The sequence below is a fragment of the Numida meleagris genome, chromosome 2 (assembly GCF_002078875.1).
Source record: "Numida meleagris isolate 19003 breed g44 Domestic line chromosome 2, NumMel1.0, whole genome shotgun sequence".
Taxonomy (NCBI): domain Eukaryota; kingdom Metazoa; phylum Chordata; class Aves; order Galliformes; family Numididae; genus Numida; species Numida meleagris.
This window is the reverse complement of record NC_034410.1, coordinates 105,278,982-105,297,430: the sequence shown is the minus strand read 5'-3', so window position 1 is coordinate 105,297,430 and position 18,449 is coordinate 105,278,982. Positions and strand designations below refer to the sequence as shown.

Genomic DNA, 18,449 nt, shown 5'->3' with positions numbered 1-18,449 from the left:
CAGCACATGTAACATGTAAACCTACATGTGTGTTGTGATTAATTATCATCTAAAAACAGTTCCATCAGAAATGACATGGCCATTCACTTTCTGAAAACAGCTCATTTTAAAATTTTCATTAGAAATTAACAGATTTGTCATGTTCTCTGAACTGAGTAACTGAAAATATCATTAAGATATCACTATTGAGTTTATTGAGAGTAATAAGTAACATAAGCTCTTTTGTTTCAATTGATAGCTTTCTTTAGGAGACCATTCAAAATTTATTTAAACTAGATCCTCATGAAAATTAAGTATTAATTATGAAATTACTATTTCATAATAGCACTCTAGAAAAATGCAAATCAGATGCAGAAAAAAGATTGGCATGTTTAATTGTTTTTCTGTAGTACTCATTTTCTTTCACCATAAATGAACATTGGATTACTTTCATTAACAAAAATATTTCGGTAATAAAAGAGCCTTTAAAATCCTTGGCTACTGTTCAAACGTATCTTTTCACAGTTACCTGATTATTGCCAGAATTGAGAGAATAATCTGTCTCTGGATGTTGATCAAAAATTAAGCCCGGAGAAAACATATATAAAATAATCAGAGATAGATTAGTGTCACCATTACTTACCATTTGGTAACAGAACTGTGGGTAAATGCAGTGGTACAATGGGGATTTTTGACTAATTTTATTTTAATTATTTAGCTTAATTATATGTCGTAGGAATTGTTATTTCTATTCGTTAATCTCTAGTTGGATATTTTTCTTGAAGAAATTCACAGAAGAAAATGCCTGATTTGAGAGGATGTCCTTTGTTTAAACATAACAGAACATAGAGATTACAGAAATATCTCTGTGCGTCAAATATATAAACTTCCTATACCGATGAACGTTTTAGATTATTTCCATATACATAACAGCTTTAAAAATTACCATGGACAATGTTATTATGGGAACACTTGCTCTTTTTAGAAACAGACTGCAGAGCAAATGTTATTAATAAATTGTGAGTCCCCAGATGAAGATGTGATAGGTAATGTATTTCCTCACGGAATACTCACACGACCAACAGAATGTTATTCTGTGTAGATTTTGGTTTTGTAGAATGTGAAGTCATTACAGGAGATCTCTTCATAGAAATGAAAAGATAAATTTGAATATTTGTGTTTTCTGAAAATACCATTTTGGTGTTGAAGCAAAAGAAGTCTATATCATCAGTAGGGAACTACTGCCTTCAATAAGGGAAAAAAGGAAAATGTTTCAATTTGATACATTTTTTTAATACCATTTCACTATAAACATAAGCATTACGTTTGGAAATTCTGATGTAGAATGACATCCCTTCCTCCATTTGCATTTTATTAAAAAAAAAAAAAATCCCAGCTGCACCTACTTTCTTGTTTTATTTCAGATAACTCCTTCATCAACCAAGCGCTGCTTCTTGAGACTCTGCTGTGTTCCCTGTAGATTCAGTCTCTCTGGGTTCTCATTTATTCTCCACCAAAGTAGGTAAAAATCTAAATTATAAAATAGTGAATCTTCATTTAATTAAAATTCTAGGTAGAGCACTATAGAGCTTCTGGGAAGATTTTTCACTCTCAAAATATAAACAATGTTAGCACTTTCTGAGAACTCCAAATATTGTATCAGTTAATTCTATTTTACTCAATTTATAACAGCCTTTACTTAGTCTCTTTTTGCTACATTATTTGCTAAATGAGAGGTCCTGGGAAGATCTTGCTGTAGAGCCTTTTTACCCAGAAAAATAATTTTCTTTGAAATATGGGGATGTTAGAAATTGTAACTGTGGCATATCCAGGTTTAAGTGCAGAAGACAAAGTGCATTTTTAATTACTGTACAGAAAGGAAACATTTTGGTTTTTTAATGTAATGAGCTATTTTTTGACAAGTCCGCATGGCTTCATTTTTCCCTTTAAAGCTGACATCTGCAGTTACTTAGAAAAGTATTTAATAAGTGTCACATGTATTAAAAGCAATGATAGTAAAGTAGTAGTTTACATGCTGGCGCAGACTGATATGATTAGGGAATGCATTTTTTCCTTTCTCTTTCTTTTTTTTTTTTAACATATACTTCTAGGCAATTTAGATAGTCAGTGAAATCATTCATGAGCATAACGGACAAAATAAATCAAAGAAAACTCTGCTGCTATTTCTCTACCATGTGATGAAAACCTTTAAAATGCTTTCTTTGTATGTGTTATTTAGTGTTGTGTTCTCACCAGATACTGTACCATGAAAGTATACCGCAAATAGAAAAATATTTTGTTCAGTAATATGGTGATAATGAGGCGACATAAGAATGCTACTTTCTCCAACTAAAACAAATGTTATCAAATGATAGGCATTTTTGAATTATGTGAAATGTTAATGAGACTTGAAGTTCATTAGATTCATAAGAGAAATCACTGAAATTCAGAAAAAAAAATCTCTATATTAGATTCTTTCCAAGTTTTCCTATGAGGGCTGTTTTAATAAGATTTGAAACTATAAACTACAGTTAAGGGCGTAAGAGTATTGCTGCTGTGCGTACACAAGTCACTGTCAGTTCTCATGATTTAAGGCTTTGAATTATATCGGAAACATGCTGATAGTAAGAAAACAATACACTCTAAGATGTTTAATCTGCTTCCTTTTTGAAAGCCAATCAAAACTATGCAATATTAAGACCTTAGGCCTTCTGTGACAGAAGTTTGGAATGGCAGTTCAAACAGGGGAAATGTGGCTTGGGGTATATCCATTGCAGTCTGAAAAAAACGAAGAATGTTATGAGAGCCATTATTCTTTTTATCCTTCTTCAAGTATTTTCCCAAAGTTTCATTTAAGCTATATAACAAATACTTGAAAAAATCATTGCCTTCTGTATGCGGGATATAAGATAGAATTATTGGCGAGACATCAGCTTTTTGGCAGCTTTCAAGTTGGTAAACATTCCTGGTTGCCAACAATGCACTTTGGGAGATATTTGCATTGGATGTTTTTCTCATTGTTATGTTTATTGTAAATTCTACAGGAAAACTGAAAAAAGCATCTCATGTTTACACCACCGCTTTCTGCTGCTGTTATTATTATATTGTGTATAAACATAGTTTCCATCTATATCTGGTGAAGCAGGCTATCACAGTACACAGTCATGTACTGTTTCTCAGTTGTGAAACAAGTATAAAAGGATATGGATGCTTTTCTGTATTAATTTGAATAGTGTCTTAGGTTAAAACATTATTTAAAGGATATGTGTTGTTTGTTGTTTTTTTTCTCTTCTGTTTTGAATATGGGAGTGTGTATGTTAATTCACACTCCAGTGGCCTGTGGAAGGTTTCTTTGTCCTCACTGGGCACTGGATGCCATTTAGCATGAAGATTCACAATATTATGTTGTTGGAAAGTCAGAATTTTGAAAAGAGAAGTAATGCCAGCGTGTCAGTGGAATAGCAACTGGTATTGCTTTTGCTGATGGATAATTTCTAGTTTGGACAGCTGGCAATCATATATAAATGTGCATATGTCTGCATTATGTAGAAACGCAGATCAATATTTTAGTGGTTCTTACACACAGATGTATTTCTTGGGAAAAAATGCAAAGATCCTAATTCTCGTTAGGCTTAAATGAACGTTTTGTTTTTGCTTATTTTCCTAAAATTGAATTTTATGTCATTTCTAGGTCTAGGATTCAGGATTTTCCGATATATAACTTATCTTTAAATGAATATAAAGTCAACTAAAATTTTACAAACAGTATTATTTCCCTGCCATGCAGTGATGTATTTCCATATCTATTATTAATGCCTTGGTTGCTACTGTCTCTTTTAAATTACTTTGTATTATGCCTGTAGCATGTGTTTGTGTGCATTATCTTCACATGCCTCTTCTTGTTCTCCTGCTCTGATCTGGGTGGGGAAATTTTCTATTTAAAATCAAGACAGCAGCTTCTCAGTTATTAACAATCCTGTCACAAGAATTTGCATCTGCTACCCCATTGTGGTGGTAAGACAATGTCTGTCTCACTGTATCCTATATATTGATACCAGATATGATCTCCATCAGTTGTTCAACACAAATTAACTAGGCTCAAATGAGTAACTCTATTCCTTTACTGACCGTTTCTTTTAGGCTTATAGGAATCAACAGCACTTAAATAAAAAGAGATATACAAGTATCACACAGAATTCCAGTCCTTGTTAGATAACACAACAGAGATTGCATTTATGTACATAGAAACACTGACCCTACAGAAATGCTTCTGTTGGTCACGGTACCTGTAATTCAGCACGTGGAAAGTTATGCTTTTGCAACAGGTCATGATAACTTTCCTGTGCAGGGATATTAGTTTAGGCAGCCAAGACACCATTTTTAAGTACAACATTTGGCTTTTCAGCATTGTCATAACCACAGCCTGTTTTAAAGAGTTGCATGAATAATTGAGTATTTGCTTTCACAGCCAAAGTGAAAAATGTGTGGAGTGGAAATGAGTCATAAAGAACTAAATTGTGGCTTTTCACAGTAAATATAAAGGAAGTTTTATGCAAGTTAAAAATTCTGTTTGTTCTGTAATAATGTTTTTATTTTCAGGCACTAGAAAGAAAAGAAAAACATATAGACACAAACATATATACACACGTATGTATACAGAGTCTTCTAATACCTGAAGGAGACCTCCAGGAAAGCTGGGGAGGGACTTTTTGTAAGGGCAGGTAGCGACAGGACAAGGGGAAATGGCTTGAAACTGGAAGAGGGTAGTTTTAGACTGGATATTAGGAAGAAATTCTTCACTGTGAATGTAGTGAGACACTGGAACAGGTTGCCCAGAGAGGTTGTGGATGCCCCTCCCTGGAAGCATTCAAGGCCAGGCTGGATGGGGCTTTGAGCAACCTGGAATAGAGGGAGTTGTCCCTGCCTATAGAAGAGGGGTTGGAACTAGATGATCTTAGAAGTCCCTTCCAACCCAAACCATTCTATGATTCTATGATATATACAAAGCTGCTTCAATCCAGTAAGAAGGTACTGGAGCAGCTGACCTAGATGCAAGTATCTAATGTTTCCTTCTACTTTGAGGAGCTCAAACTCACATTTTCACATGCCTTTAAAATCTGTGCCTCACCAAATCTAACAGAAATCCATCAGCATTTCACACAGAATTGCCGAATCATTGACGTTGACCTCTGGAAGCCATCTCAGGTCCACCCCTCCTGCTAAAGTAGGGCCACCTAGAAGTGTTTGAGACCACAGTGGAAAATATGGGAAATCTGTAACTTGCTGGAAAATCTTCTCCCTCCAGTTTTGATACTATGATCTTCTCCATTGCTACTAAGATCTGAAGTGGCTTGTTTTGATGGCATTTGACTAGTATTTCAGCTATTGATATAGTTTAAATAATTACAGCACATGATTATAACATTGATAAATACACTTGATAGAACAGCCAATAAGATGCCATTAAGATTTCTGAATAAAAATCTCCTCTGCATCCCTCCACAAACTTTTATAAAACACTGTTGCTGTTAAGCGTGTATTCCTATTACATGGCTGCTTTTGGGCATTATTCAAACTTTGCCCTGAAATGTAATTTCAGCAACTGGCGATGGGGCAGCAGCAGTTTATCTTGCAGTACGCTTGATTTTTCTCCCATCCTACTTACTACAGGATGAGCTGTAAGTGTGGTACAAGAAGAGATTAAACATCCCTCTAACACACTAGCAGTTCCTCAAAGCTGTGCAATGTGCAACTTACTATGTTAAATATAATTAATTTTGCATTGCTTGATTTGTTGGAAGCAGATGACTGAAATGAATTTGGAACATGGATTCTATTTTCCTACATAAGATGCTACTTTATTATTAACATTTTGTACAAAGGCTGAAAATGTAAAATCAACCTAAAAGGCAACGTTAGGGTCTAGTTTTGTTCTAAAAACTTGATGAATCAGCCCACTGCTAAACAAGTAGATTTTCTCCTTAGATCTTCCAAGACATCTGTAACACATGTAATTTCTTGGAAAGAGACTTCATCTTTATACACCCCTGCTAGCACTGCAAGGTGACTTGGACTGTCTTGTTGCTAGCACACTGCCAAAACTTGTGTTAAGTTATAGTCAGTTATGTTTTCCATATATGTAATTAAATACACAACTTGCACAGCTAATAGAATTTAATAGTAATTAAGTATGGAAAAAAAGAAGTAGAAATTAAGAAGGGAATAAAAGTTTTCATGTTACCAGCATCTTAGTTCAAAGCAGTTTCAGCCAATTGAGACAGGACACCTCCATGCTATTCCTGTAGGTATAGCACACAATGATAGCACAGAAAGGATTTTCGGTACAAACTAAGGAGCTGCGTTTTTTTGAGTTTGTTGCTTTTAGGCACCTCATTCTGAAGGAAAACTTTGGGCTACGTTCCTAGTTTCCAGTTTGGTGCAGAAATACTGTTGTGGACACTGATCTAATGTCTCTTCTGACATGGCCAAACATTTCTGCCATAACTGTTCTTTCATCTTCTCCTTTAGTGGAAAAGATGCATAATGCTGTGTTTGCTTTTTTAACTTAACTTTGTTAGTCATACATGTACAAAATTTTCATTTACATTGCAGAAGATTAAAGAAGTGGACCCTGAATTTCAGTATTGCAACTCAACATTCAGTTCTGAGAAGTAAGCTGCATACAGCTTCAGTACATTCTGCTACAGCACATGTAGGCTGGAATCAATGGCACAATTGGTACCAAATTTTCAAATTCTCTTGTTTCTGCAATACACACCATGAAAATCATATGCTCTTCCTTTATGGATTTAGTATACTGTTCGGTGGGTTAAGAACTGGTTGGCTGGTCGCAGCCAAAGGGTTGTGATAAATGGTTCTATGTCAGGGTGGAGGCCGGTCATGAGTGGTGCCCCCCAAGGCTCAGTCCTGGGACCAGTGCTCTTCAATGTCTTTATCAATGACATAGACGATGGAATCGAGTGTACCCTCTGCAAGTTTGCAGATGACACCAAGCTGAGCGGTGCAGTCGATACATTGGAAGGAAGGGAAGCAGAGGGACCTGGACAGGCTGGACAAGTGGGCCCACGAGAACCTAATGAGGTTCAACAAGGCCAAGTGCAGGGTGCTGCACTTGGGCCATGGCAATCCCAGGTATTTATACAACCTGGGGGAAGAAGTACTTGAAAGCAGCCCTGCGGAGAGGGACTTGGGGGTTCTGGTGGACGAGAAGCTGGACATGAGCCAGCAGTGTGCGCTGGCAGCCCGGAGGGCCAACTATGTTCTGGGCTGCATTAAAAGAGGAGTGGTCAGCAGGGAGAGGGAGGTGGTGGTTCCCCTCTACTCGGCTCTTGTGAGGCCCCATCTGGAGTACTGTGTCCAGGCCTGGGGCCCCCAGCACAAGAAGGACGTGGAGCTCTTGGAACGAGTGCAGAGAAGGGCGACCAAGATGATCAGAGGGCTGGAGCACCTCTCCTATGAGGAAAGGATGAGGGAGCTGGGCTTGTTTAGTTTGGAGAAGAGAAGGCTCCGTGGAGACCTCATTGTGGCCTTCCAATACTTGAAGGGAGCGTATAAACAGGAGAGGGATCGATTGTTTGTGAGGGTGGATAGTGATAGGACAAGGGGGAATGGTTTTAAGCTGAGACAGTGGAGATGTAGGTTAGATATTAGGAGGAAGTTTTTCACACAGGGTGTGGTGACGCACTGGAACAGGTTGCCCAGGGAAGTTGTGGATGCCCCATCCCTGGAGGCATTCAAGGCCAGGCTGGACGTGGCTCTGGGCAGCCTGGTCTAGTGGTTGGCGACCCTGCACTTGGCAGGGGGGTTGAGACTTGATGATCTTTGAGGTCCTTTTCAACCCAAGCCATTCTATGATTCTATGATTCTAGTATACGTTTTGCTGACAATAACAAAGAAAAATAATAGCAGTTGTGGGCAGGGGGACAAGCCTGCAGAAGAGTAAAATAATCTGTATTATAGAGAATGGCCTTTTTTTTTTTTTTTTTTTTGCAATATTCTTTATTATCTAATTTTACATTCTGTGGATTATAAAATAAACACATTAAAAAAATCTCAAAACTGTGGCATGTAGTACATGTTCAGGATTATTGTCGTTCTGTTAAGATCCTGATCACTCTTTAATGAGGGTGAAAGACAGGTGCAAACACGTGCTACTTTTGAAGGCATGTAGCTGAAAGAAAAATCTTGTGCTATTCTAACATTAAAATAACCACACCAGGAAATACTTTCTATGAGATTAATGAATATATTAATACACTCTTGAAGCTTTATTCCCATTTATGAATAAATTATGGACCTAACTACAAAGACATTCAACTTTTGGGTAAATCTAGTTTTTACTAACACATCTAAATTTTTCAAATGTATTAGATAGCTGACAGCTATCTAAATGATTTTTTCTATATTTGTTCAGGAAATTATGCAACTAAGGATGACCACAGTAGTCTTACAATAACAATCAAAAGATAAGACAATGTGTCCTTTGTCTCACAATAGCTACCATGATCAATAACTGCTCTGTAAGATCAAACGCATTAACATTGAAACCTGTCATAAATCTGTGATTCAAAAGAGCTCCCTTCACCGCTTCAAATGAGGTTATCTTTTTCCTTGGAAAAGCCTAGAAGATGGTAGATATTGTGTATTGTCAACTAAGTAGTGATAAATCTTAATATGAGAAACATGTGCAATAACCATGATGGTCAGAGGCCTTGGATTTAGTCTGAGAAACTAAAAATGTACTCTCTCTCTTTTCTTCAGTCTTAGTACAAAATTATCCCAAGGTTAAAACTGTAATTTCAAAGCCTACAAGTATCTGGGAACATGGCATTTCTTCTCCTGCTGCCTCATGACTTTCTAGAGTAATGAAGAGTTTTATTTTGTTGTTGTTCTCTATCAAAGGATATCTATTTTGAGATATCTGTTTCAATGCAATCTCATCAGAGAGTTAAGGATAGTTTTTAATTCCACTACATGACAATGCTCTTAATCCCTCTCACTGAATGAATCACAGAATCCCAGAATGGCTGAGGCTGGCAGGGCCCTCTAGTTCCATTGGGCCCACTCCCTGCTCCAGCAGGGACACCAGAGCAGGGGCCCAGGCTCACGTCCAGGCGGCTGCTGAAGGTCTCTGAGGAGCAAACCCCACACACAGCCTCTAGGCAGCCTGTACCAGTACTCTGTCACCTGCACAGCACGGAAGTGCTCCTGGTGTTCTGAGGGAACCTCCTATGTTCCAGTTTGTGCCCATTGCATCTTGTCCTGGCACTGGGCACCACAGAAAAGAGCCTGGCTCTGTCCCCTTTGCACCGTCCCTTCAGGTATTGATCCATATTGCCGAGATCTTCCCTAAGCCTTTTCTTCCATAGGCTGAACAGTTCCAGCTCTCAGCCTCTTCTCACAGGAGAGGGGCTCCAGGCTCTCTGCCATATTCATGGGCCTATGTTGGACTCTCCCCAGTATGTTCTGTCTCTCTTGTACTGCAGGAAGGAGGCAGAACTGGATAGCGTTCACCAGTGCTGAGTAGATGGCAAGGATCGCTGCTCTCAACCCACAGATAGCACTCCTGATGCAGCTCAGGATGTCATTAGCCCTCTTTGTGGCTGCAGCACATTGGTGTTTACCAGGTACTAAGGTAAATGTTTTACAAACACATACACATACACACATCTTTTCTTTTTGTCATTGAAAACATGAAGGTAGAACTTGAACGTAGTAGAATGCACAGAAAGAGCAAGGATTGACAAGGAGGATGCACACAGGAAGCTGATTCTTGGGTTGCATCCTTAATTTTTCTGACTTTTTTCAGATGTGGTACAAGGTGTTAAAGTAGATGTGTTTACATCACAGGGTAATTTAGGAGTAAATATGAGCCTTTATCTGTTCCAAGGCACTCTTTTCTTACTTCCTCAGCTTGATTTTATGCTACAACTTTAAAATAAGGGAGAAGTGCACAAAGCTGAGCAAACACTTATTGGTGTTACGCAAGCATTTTCAGGGTAGTGTTAATGATCAGGACCGATGAGGGGTCTGGAGCACAAGCGTTATGGGGAGCGGCTGAGGGAACTGGGATTGTCCAGTCTGGAAAAGACGAGGCTCGGGGAGATTTTATCCGCTCAGAACGAAGCCCGGGCCGGCTCCTACCGCCCGCTGCCAGGGCAACGGCCGAACAGCCGCCGGCAGCCCCCTCACCACACACCGCCCGGCGGAGCCGTGAGTAGCGGGAAGCGGGACTGCCGCCGGCGGCGGTGGGGAGGGCTATGGAGCCCCGGCTGCCGGGAGGTGCCGGGAAGGGCGTGTGTGGCCCTGGCCGCCTGACTGCGTCGGGGAGAGTTCCGTTTGTGGCTACAACGAATCCACCGAGCTTTCTGATGTGTGACTTAGAGTTCTCAGCCTTCCGTTTCAAATACGCAACACTTAGCCTTACTTCATTACTGAAATCATTATGTTACATGGGTCATTTCTGAAGACGAGTCTGAGATTAAAGTTTAGGGTTTTTGCCCCTTGGAGTTTATAGCAATTATTCTCTTGTAGTTTTTTCCCCTCTTTTTAGAAAACAACATGCCTGAGAGTAGAAAACATGGAAGGACTTGGTGTGAAAGTCATACCAGAGTTTGGTTACCTTCCGAAAGCTCTGGGGTTATTGTTTGAAGAACGGCATTTCACTCTATAATAGCACTGTGTTGGAGCAGACTTTGAAGATAGTTTGAAAACCATATGGAAAATAGGGGCAGCTGTTACTGCATTGATGCTAACTAGTCTCTGATTCCTGTCTTGTTATTTCTTCAGGAAAATAATTAACGAGGAATGGGGGAATTCATGACAGGTTTAGTGAACGTGCCTTAGCTCACAGTGTTGTGAAGTTCTGGTCACATTCCAGTTGTTGGAACCTATGTGAATGTTGAGGAAATATGTATCAAACACCTTACAAAGCACTGTAGCATCAGCTGTCATGTTTCACCAGAATATATCCCTGGCAGCAGTCCTTTCTCGCAAGTTCTTCCCTATTGGTCATACTGAGATGTGGTTTGGAAGTTGAGAGGTTGGTCATGATCCCAAGTGAAAATCCAGTATTTGATCATGTCAGTTAGGGAACTAAGCTATTCTTTCAAATTGCCCTGCTTGTGAAATGTACTATGCTTGCTAACACAATGAAATACTTTTGAAATATGCTTTCGGGAATTTAGAGATCTGCCAAGGTTTTGGAAGTGTTTGATCTGCAGCCTTTTAAGGTTGCTCCTCAGGGAGTTGCAGCCTCTTTCTTTCATGAGATAGTACCAGTGTTAAATAAAGAAATCAATTTCAGTTTGGACATGAAACAGAGAACTTTCTTATTCCTCTTTTAGTACTTTCTGCAGATTTGGAAGAAATTATCATTTGAAAGATTGTGATCCACACAGAATCTAATACTGCAGTATTTGCCCCCAAATATTTTGTATCACTTGTTAAAATCCCATGGAAATTCTAGTGAAATTGATTTAATTGACAATGAAATTATTTTTCCTGATATTTTCAAGATGCATACTGAAGGACTGTACTTCAAGATTACAAGGGTATTTGGAGTAGGAATAGATACTAAATGGTTAAGAATGATCATTATTTGTAAAGCGATAAAAATCTCATAGGGCAGAGAAAGTCTGCTTATCTGTTCCAGCTTTCTGTGGGTTTCCTGATTTGGCATTGCTATGGTAGTTGCAGCAGGAAGCCATTGAGATTAGGGAGCATGCAGGCAAAGTGATTTACAACTGCTTTAGAATTCTGTATCTCAAAGTTCAACGTTAGACACTTTGCAGAATAAAGTCTAGTTTGCTGTATCTTTCACCTTTACAGCATAAGCAAGAAACAATGAGAAACTGAGAAAATTTGAGTTGCTGAGACCTTCCTGTTTAACCTCAAGGGACTTATTGATACACAACACTTGTGCCACGAACTGTGGTGAGGTAGATACTGCGTTACAATAACTCTCCTAGTCCTAGGCTAGCTTCACCCACATAGAAGGAAAGACTTTCTATTGGCATAGTTCATCACTCACTTTAAGGAAAGTAAAGACAACAAGCATTATGCCAGTCTGTGCATGTGGATAGGAAATTAAACTTTCTGCCTAGCAAAAAAAAGTGTTTACATGAACTTTGATCTGTGTACATTGTGTGAACTACTATGTATTTGAGAACATAACTGTGGTGAAGAAGAAATTTAGGGACAATGAATAAATCTAGAAAAAAAAAAAAAACCCTCTTCCACATTTTTTGCTCAAAAATGTAATCAAATCTCATTAAAATTTTGTTTAAATAATTTTTAATTCATTTTGCTCTGTGTTTTTAGCTTTGTCTAAAAATTTAAGTTGAATTACTGAATCATGGAGCACAAGCAATGAGTAAAGTTAACAGTCATATTTCACGGGTAAAAAGATCTATGATTCAGGATGTATCACTCTGGAAGGTAGATAATAAGGAAGCATGAGCTTGAGAAAGCAGCAGTTCCAGTCAGCTTGGGGGTATTGTTGATTCCTTAGTTATCAGTCTTCTCTCTTTTTTTTTTTTTTTTGGTCATGTAAAACTTTGTCTTGGAGCTGTCATCTTCTGAGGGTGTCTTGCAGGACAGGAACAAGAATGTGCTCTTAATGTAGCTGCACTGAAATGTATATGTTAGCCTTTCCTTTTGAATGCTTATAAAAAGACAGCCTGAAAATGTATAATTAAAAACAATGTTCTATTTTATTTTTAACAAGATTTTGTATTAATTTTATTTTTTAAACAAGGCAGCATCGAGAATTAATTAGCTGCTCAGATCTGAGCAGTGCCACAAAACACGTCTTGCTCCAGCTGAACAAAGGAATGTTTTTATGGTTACTCAGCACTTGGTTTGGAGCCTGGCAGGATCTCTTCAAGCTAGCAAATGCACAGATGCAATTTCATGTTATTTAGCAATGTGTTGTGTTCCTTTTTCTTAAATTTTAAATAGACTGTACGAGCCTGCCAAATTTTCAACTCATTTTTTTCTAATCTTTCCAACTGATCTACTTATATACGTAGTAGCTAAAATTACTACTTAACTGCAAGTTCCTCCTAAGCATAAAAGAATAAAGTATATACAACTTAATGGAAAATCATGTAGAGAAGGATAGATAATTTTAAATGCTTATTTCTTCATTTAAAAAAAAAATAGTATATTTTTTTGAAACAGCATGGAATTGTCCTGCTAGGAACATACCGTATCTTACTGATGGCACTGAGGAACAATGGAGGCGCTCCGAGCAGCCACACCACAAGGGCTTGCCACATGCCTCTGCTGGGACACAGTGCCTTGCTGGGAAGAGCTGCAAGCACTGTGCAGGACAGGATCATCTGCAATTTCAAATGATCTGGAGAACTCAGGGAATAGGGTGTAAATAAGTAAAAACAAGTACAAAGTACTATGCTAAATATAAATAATGTGCACAGAACAAAGTGCTAGGTAAGGTAGTAGAAAATCCATAGCTTACAGTGCTAAACACAAAAACCAATATCCAGCTGTTGTGATAGAACCAAGAGTTACACCAGGATATGAAACCAAAAGCACTGTGTAATACTTCCATTCTTCTTAGCACTGAGGCATCAGCTGGAAAGCCACATCCTCTTCAGGACACGTCTGGAAAGACCTGGACCAGCTGAAGAGAATGTGGAGGAAAGTAGCAGAAAAACAATAATAATATAAAGGTAGAGAGGTTAGAAGAATTTCATCTGTTTAACGTGTAACATGGAAGAGAAAGCAGTTCTCAAATGTTAAATGAATTGTTTACAAGATGAAAGTAATCAATTATTTTCTGTGTCCATAGAGATACAACAAGAAGGTTACATTATGCTTTAGGAAAGCTGACTAATGGCGAAGAGGGTTGAGTTTGGTTTAACTTTGCCAAGACACTTGGTAAAAACTGTCACTAAAAGATTTTAAAGTAGGTTCAACAACATTTGTTAGAAATGGTTTGAATTTAGTTGAAACTGCCTTGGATCTTTCAGCTCCTTGAGGCATTACTTTGCAAATGGAATCTGTCTTCACATTCTACTACGCTCCTAAAAAGAAATAAAGTTTTTACTTAGTTTTACCCCCTCCTGTTCTGTTGTGGAACTTTGTAAGTGCTTAATTAAATACACAATTTCTTTTTTTTTTGCTTTACAGATCCTCTGTCATTTTGTCCTTATGTTGTCCCATTCCAGCTTTAGTTCTATGTCTCATCTATCCTCTTTTTCTTTTCCCTTTAGATTTCTTATTTGCTTTGCATTATCTTCTGAACTTTTCAATGATCATCTTTCCATACTTACTAATAAGTTTTTCAAATTTGCCTTGAAAACACCCTTCATTCCTGTGAAGGCCCTGTCTCACCCACTGTACTTAAGCATTGCCAGCATCCTCATGCTTTTCTGTTTTTTGTCTTTTTTTTGGTCATTTTTTTCTTGGCACGTTCAAGACGTTGTCTCTTTGTCCTCTATCTACATTACTTCTAAAACTGTGAAGTTTAAGATCCCTATGACAAATATGGATTTTCCATCTTTGATGGAAAGATTATAAAATAAATGAGTACAATCACTTTAGGTGGCCTCCTCTTACAGGAGGAGTTTTTGGTTTATCCGAGGAAATGAGTATGCCGTCACTGTACATCGTCTGTCAGTGCTTGTCCTCCCGAAGTTTTCAGACATAATGTCTAACCTCTATAGCTACTTGAAAGGAGGTTGTAGAGAGGAGATAGGCCTTTTTTTTCCCCTACATAACTAGTGATAGGCTGGGAGGAAATGGGCTCAAATTGCACTGATGAGGTTCAGGTTGAATATTAGGAAAAATTCTCAGAAAGAGTGGTGAGGAATTGGAACAGGCTGCCCAGGGAGTGGTGGAGTCACCATCCCTGGAGGTGTTTAAGAAACATGTGAGTGTGGCACTGGCGGATATGGGTTAGTGGGGATGGCTGATGATTGGACTAGGTGATCTTAGAGGTCATTTCCAGCTTTGATGATTCTGTAATTCTATGACATTTCAACCAGATTTGATTAGAATCTCAAAGATGTTGAATTGCTCCAAACTTCATGAAACTGGCAGCTAAGCAGGGGGAAGAAAGACTCAAATTATTTCCTCCCATGTAAGAAAGAAGCTGTAAATTCACTCTTCACATACTCTGCAGGGTAGCGGTCAGCTAACTAATCCATTGTCTTTCTGGTTAGCTAGTCAACATCTGTAAAGCTCCAGATCAGTCTTACCACATGCCCAGAGGGGAATACCAAAGGAAGCTGTGTTGGTCAGGCTCTTTGGAGCAACCAGGAAGAATTGGGTTTCTGTGAGGGAATCTGTGTATAATCAGACTTTATTGATTCTAATGATTATGGGAACTGCTGCTTTTTTTGAACTGTAAAATATTTTTAGTGGCTTTTCTCTGCTCTTTGCAGTATCAGAGAGCCCATCAGGTGTTAAATAATAACAATTTCTAAATACTAAAATGATATTTCATTCATATGTTATTCTAGGCTAACCTTTTTATTTTTCTTTTTATTTTTTTAATGAAAACTTATTATCCTTCAAAATTTGTCTGGATTAGAATGAAATGTACGAATGGTAATGAACTTGATAAGTTTAAGGTGATTCTCAAACAGCTGACTCAGAACTAAGATATTAAGCAGACAAAGCTTGGAAAGGAAAATAATGGAATAATTCTAGCATTGAAGCAAAAGCATGCAAGTCTGATGGTCCCACCATTCATGTGTCTGTATGGTTGTGGTTGGTTTGTTTGTTGTTTTTTGTTTGGTTTGGTTTTGTATTTTGCATTCTTTTTCTTTTAAGATGCTTATGATTCATTCTGAGAGCTGATGAGGAAGCGTAGAGGAGTTTGTAGCTAATTCACAGTCTGGTTGAATTGACTTAATTTGCCCCTGCTGGATGTATGTTTTAATGCTGTTGAGAAAATTATGCTGTTATAAGACTGAGTGTCAGCATGCCTAGTATACTTCTTCCTTTACTACTATTTCTTGAAAGGAAAGAAACAGGTAAATTTATTCTTATTCAGTGTGAATCTCATTGCAAGTGAAAAGGAATAATTTTGTCACAGGCTGGTTTTTTTTTCTGAAATTTCTGTAGCAATTTCTGAATGTTGGATGATTAGTGCATTTTTTATTTTAATGATAACAGAAATGACTTAATTATCAGTAAGTAAAAGATAAACCGTAATTACCTACGTGGTTTAAAAGAATGCAAGATAATATATTCTAATTGTAAAAGAAAACAGAATGAATTAAACAAGAATATTTTGCATTGTATCTGTTAATACTTGATCTCATTTTTTGTTTCTTCATTACCCTATCTTTTAAAAATGGAGTTTGAAAGTGTCAACATTTCTAACGCTCAGAATAGGAGATGTGATTTGTATGAACATATGCAGCAATTATGACAAAACTAAATTTCTTCCGTTCTGTGGTTACTATGGTAACCAATATTTACTGTATTTCATTTAGACGTATACAACAGAACAGAAAATGCTAGGTTTAAGCTTTAGTAATCTTTGCAAAAAATATTGTGCTATTGTACATGATATTTTAATTATGGGTAAAGGGATGGATCAAATAACTAACATGCTTAGTAGGGTGAGCCTTGGTAGTAATCATCTTTAAAACATATTTGAATGATTCTTCTGGTAATGGAATTTCAGATGCTCATTTCTAATAATTGAATTGAATTAGAGTTTTGCTTGAGCAGAGAGATTGTTCCTACCGCTGTCAGATCTCTTTGACCTCTCAAGAATAAGAAAGAGATTAATACGAGGGATGCTCTGAAAGTAATGCCTTCTATTTTATGATGTTGACACACAACCTCAGAGATGGATGTAATGGCAGTAGAGGTTAAACCTTCCCACCAATACATTTTGTTGCTGTACAACATACGGCAACAGAGGAGCGGTCTGACAAAGTGGCATCTGACCTAGAAGTGTGTAGGAAGCAAAGGTGTGTCATTAAATTCCTCCATGCAGAAAAAATGGCACCCACTGAAATTCATCAACACTTGCTGAACGTTTATGGAGACCAACCGGTAGGTGTGAGCGCAGTGAGGCAGTGGGTGATGTGTTTCAGCAGTGGTGACATCAACAGTGGGTCATCTCCACTTGTGCAGATGTTTACAAGCACAGCATGCTGGCTCTTGTTCACTTCTGGCAGAAATGCAGAGCTAATGGTGATGACTGTGTTGAAAAATAGCATTTTGTAGCTGAGAATCTGCTTTGTCAAATAGCGTTATCGTGGTCTTTGTATCTGTAGGAAATAAATAGAAGGGATTATTTTCAGAGTAACCTACATATAATGTTTTCTCTAATCATTAGGCAGCAAAATATTGCCCACAATAATGCTTGAAACACAGTTATTTTCCTATTCTTCAAAGGACACTGATGAGCCACCCCAAGGTATGTCAATACATCTTCTACTATATGGTTTTCAAATAGCTTAATTAAGGGCTTAAATGTAAGGCATACATTATTATTTTCTACTTTTTATTTTAATGGTGTGCAATGCTAGTTCTCTTCTATGGTTCTTATCTGTTATGCTTCTCAAAATTCTTCATAGCAATTATGCATTTGTATACTTTCAATGTCAGTCATTCACTTACTGGTGTCACTCAATCCTCTAATCATAGTTCAGTTTTTCTATCTACAGAAAACAAAATTAGCTGTATTTCATATGACATTTACACTTTTTTTTTTTTTTTGGTTTTAAGAAAACAGTGAATGATTCCACTTTCTCACTGAATTCTATTTCTAACTTGCTTTTACAAATGGCTTAGCAGACTTGTGACATTGTTTGCTTTTACCAATGAAAACCGGGGAAGTAAGAGATGAATCCCATTTTATTAATGCTGTTCAGATGTTTCAGATTTTTTTTTTAATTCAGGTATTATTAGTTCCATTAGTGAGGCAAGGACAATAAATATTTTTTGCAACAGTATTAATATTCTTTTAGTAAACAGTAAAAAAATAATAGCAGCAGAAGCAACTAAGTGAAACGGAAGTAATGTTGATCTGGAAATGTGAACTTCTGCAAGCACAGAAAGATCCAAAGTCTATGCTAGGTTAGGACAGTGCAACTTAGGCATCCTGAGGAGGTTGCTGGCTGTAGAAACAGGCTGAGGAATATCCTGTGAGGTAGCTTTTGATACCCATTTTAGTGGGCTCTATTTTTCAAACAAGATGTTGCAAACTGACTCTTCTATTCCAGTAATGCTGTTTACCATAAAATAAGGTTTGAAGGGCCTTTTGTAACCCACAGCCTTCTGATCTCTTTGTCTGACAATTTTAATTAAGACACTCAGAGGTTATTCTTAAAAAAAGTAACACAAAACCACCACCCACAAACTATATCTATAGGTCTGCTAATATATCCATTTTCCTGTATAATCTCTATAAATGTTAACATTATTTTTGGTAAATCTCCAGCACACATTAAAGCGTT

General features: G+C 37.6%; 1 protein-coding gene across 3 annotated transcripts in view; it reads left to right on the top strand.

Moving 5' to 3' along the window:
- Positions 1 to 18,449, top strand: part of CCDC178 (coiled-coil domain containing 178) — a 186,553-nt gene that overhangs the window by 12,970 nt on the left and 155,134 nt on the right. Inside the window, exons 1-2 of one of the 3 annotated variants that reach the window (XM_021386460.1) lie at positions 9,751 to 10,212; positions 17,327 to 17,407. In XM_021386460.1, coding sequence (XP_021242135.1) covers positions 10,008 to 10,212; positions 17,327 to 17,407 — 286 coding nt within the window. In that variant the 5' untranslated portion in view covers positions 9,751 to 10,007. Of the gene's footprint in view, positions 1 to 9,750; positions 10,213 to 17,326; positions 17,408 to 18,449 lie in introns of those variants that run through there. The other 2 variants (XM_021386457.1, XM_021386458.1) reach the window with 2 other exon arrangements.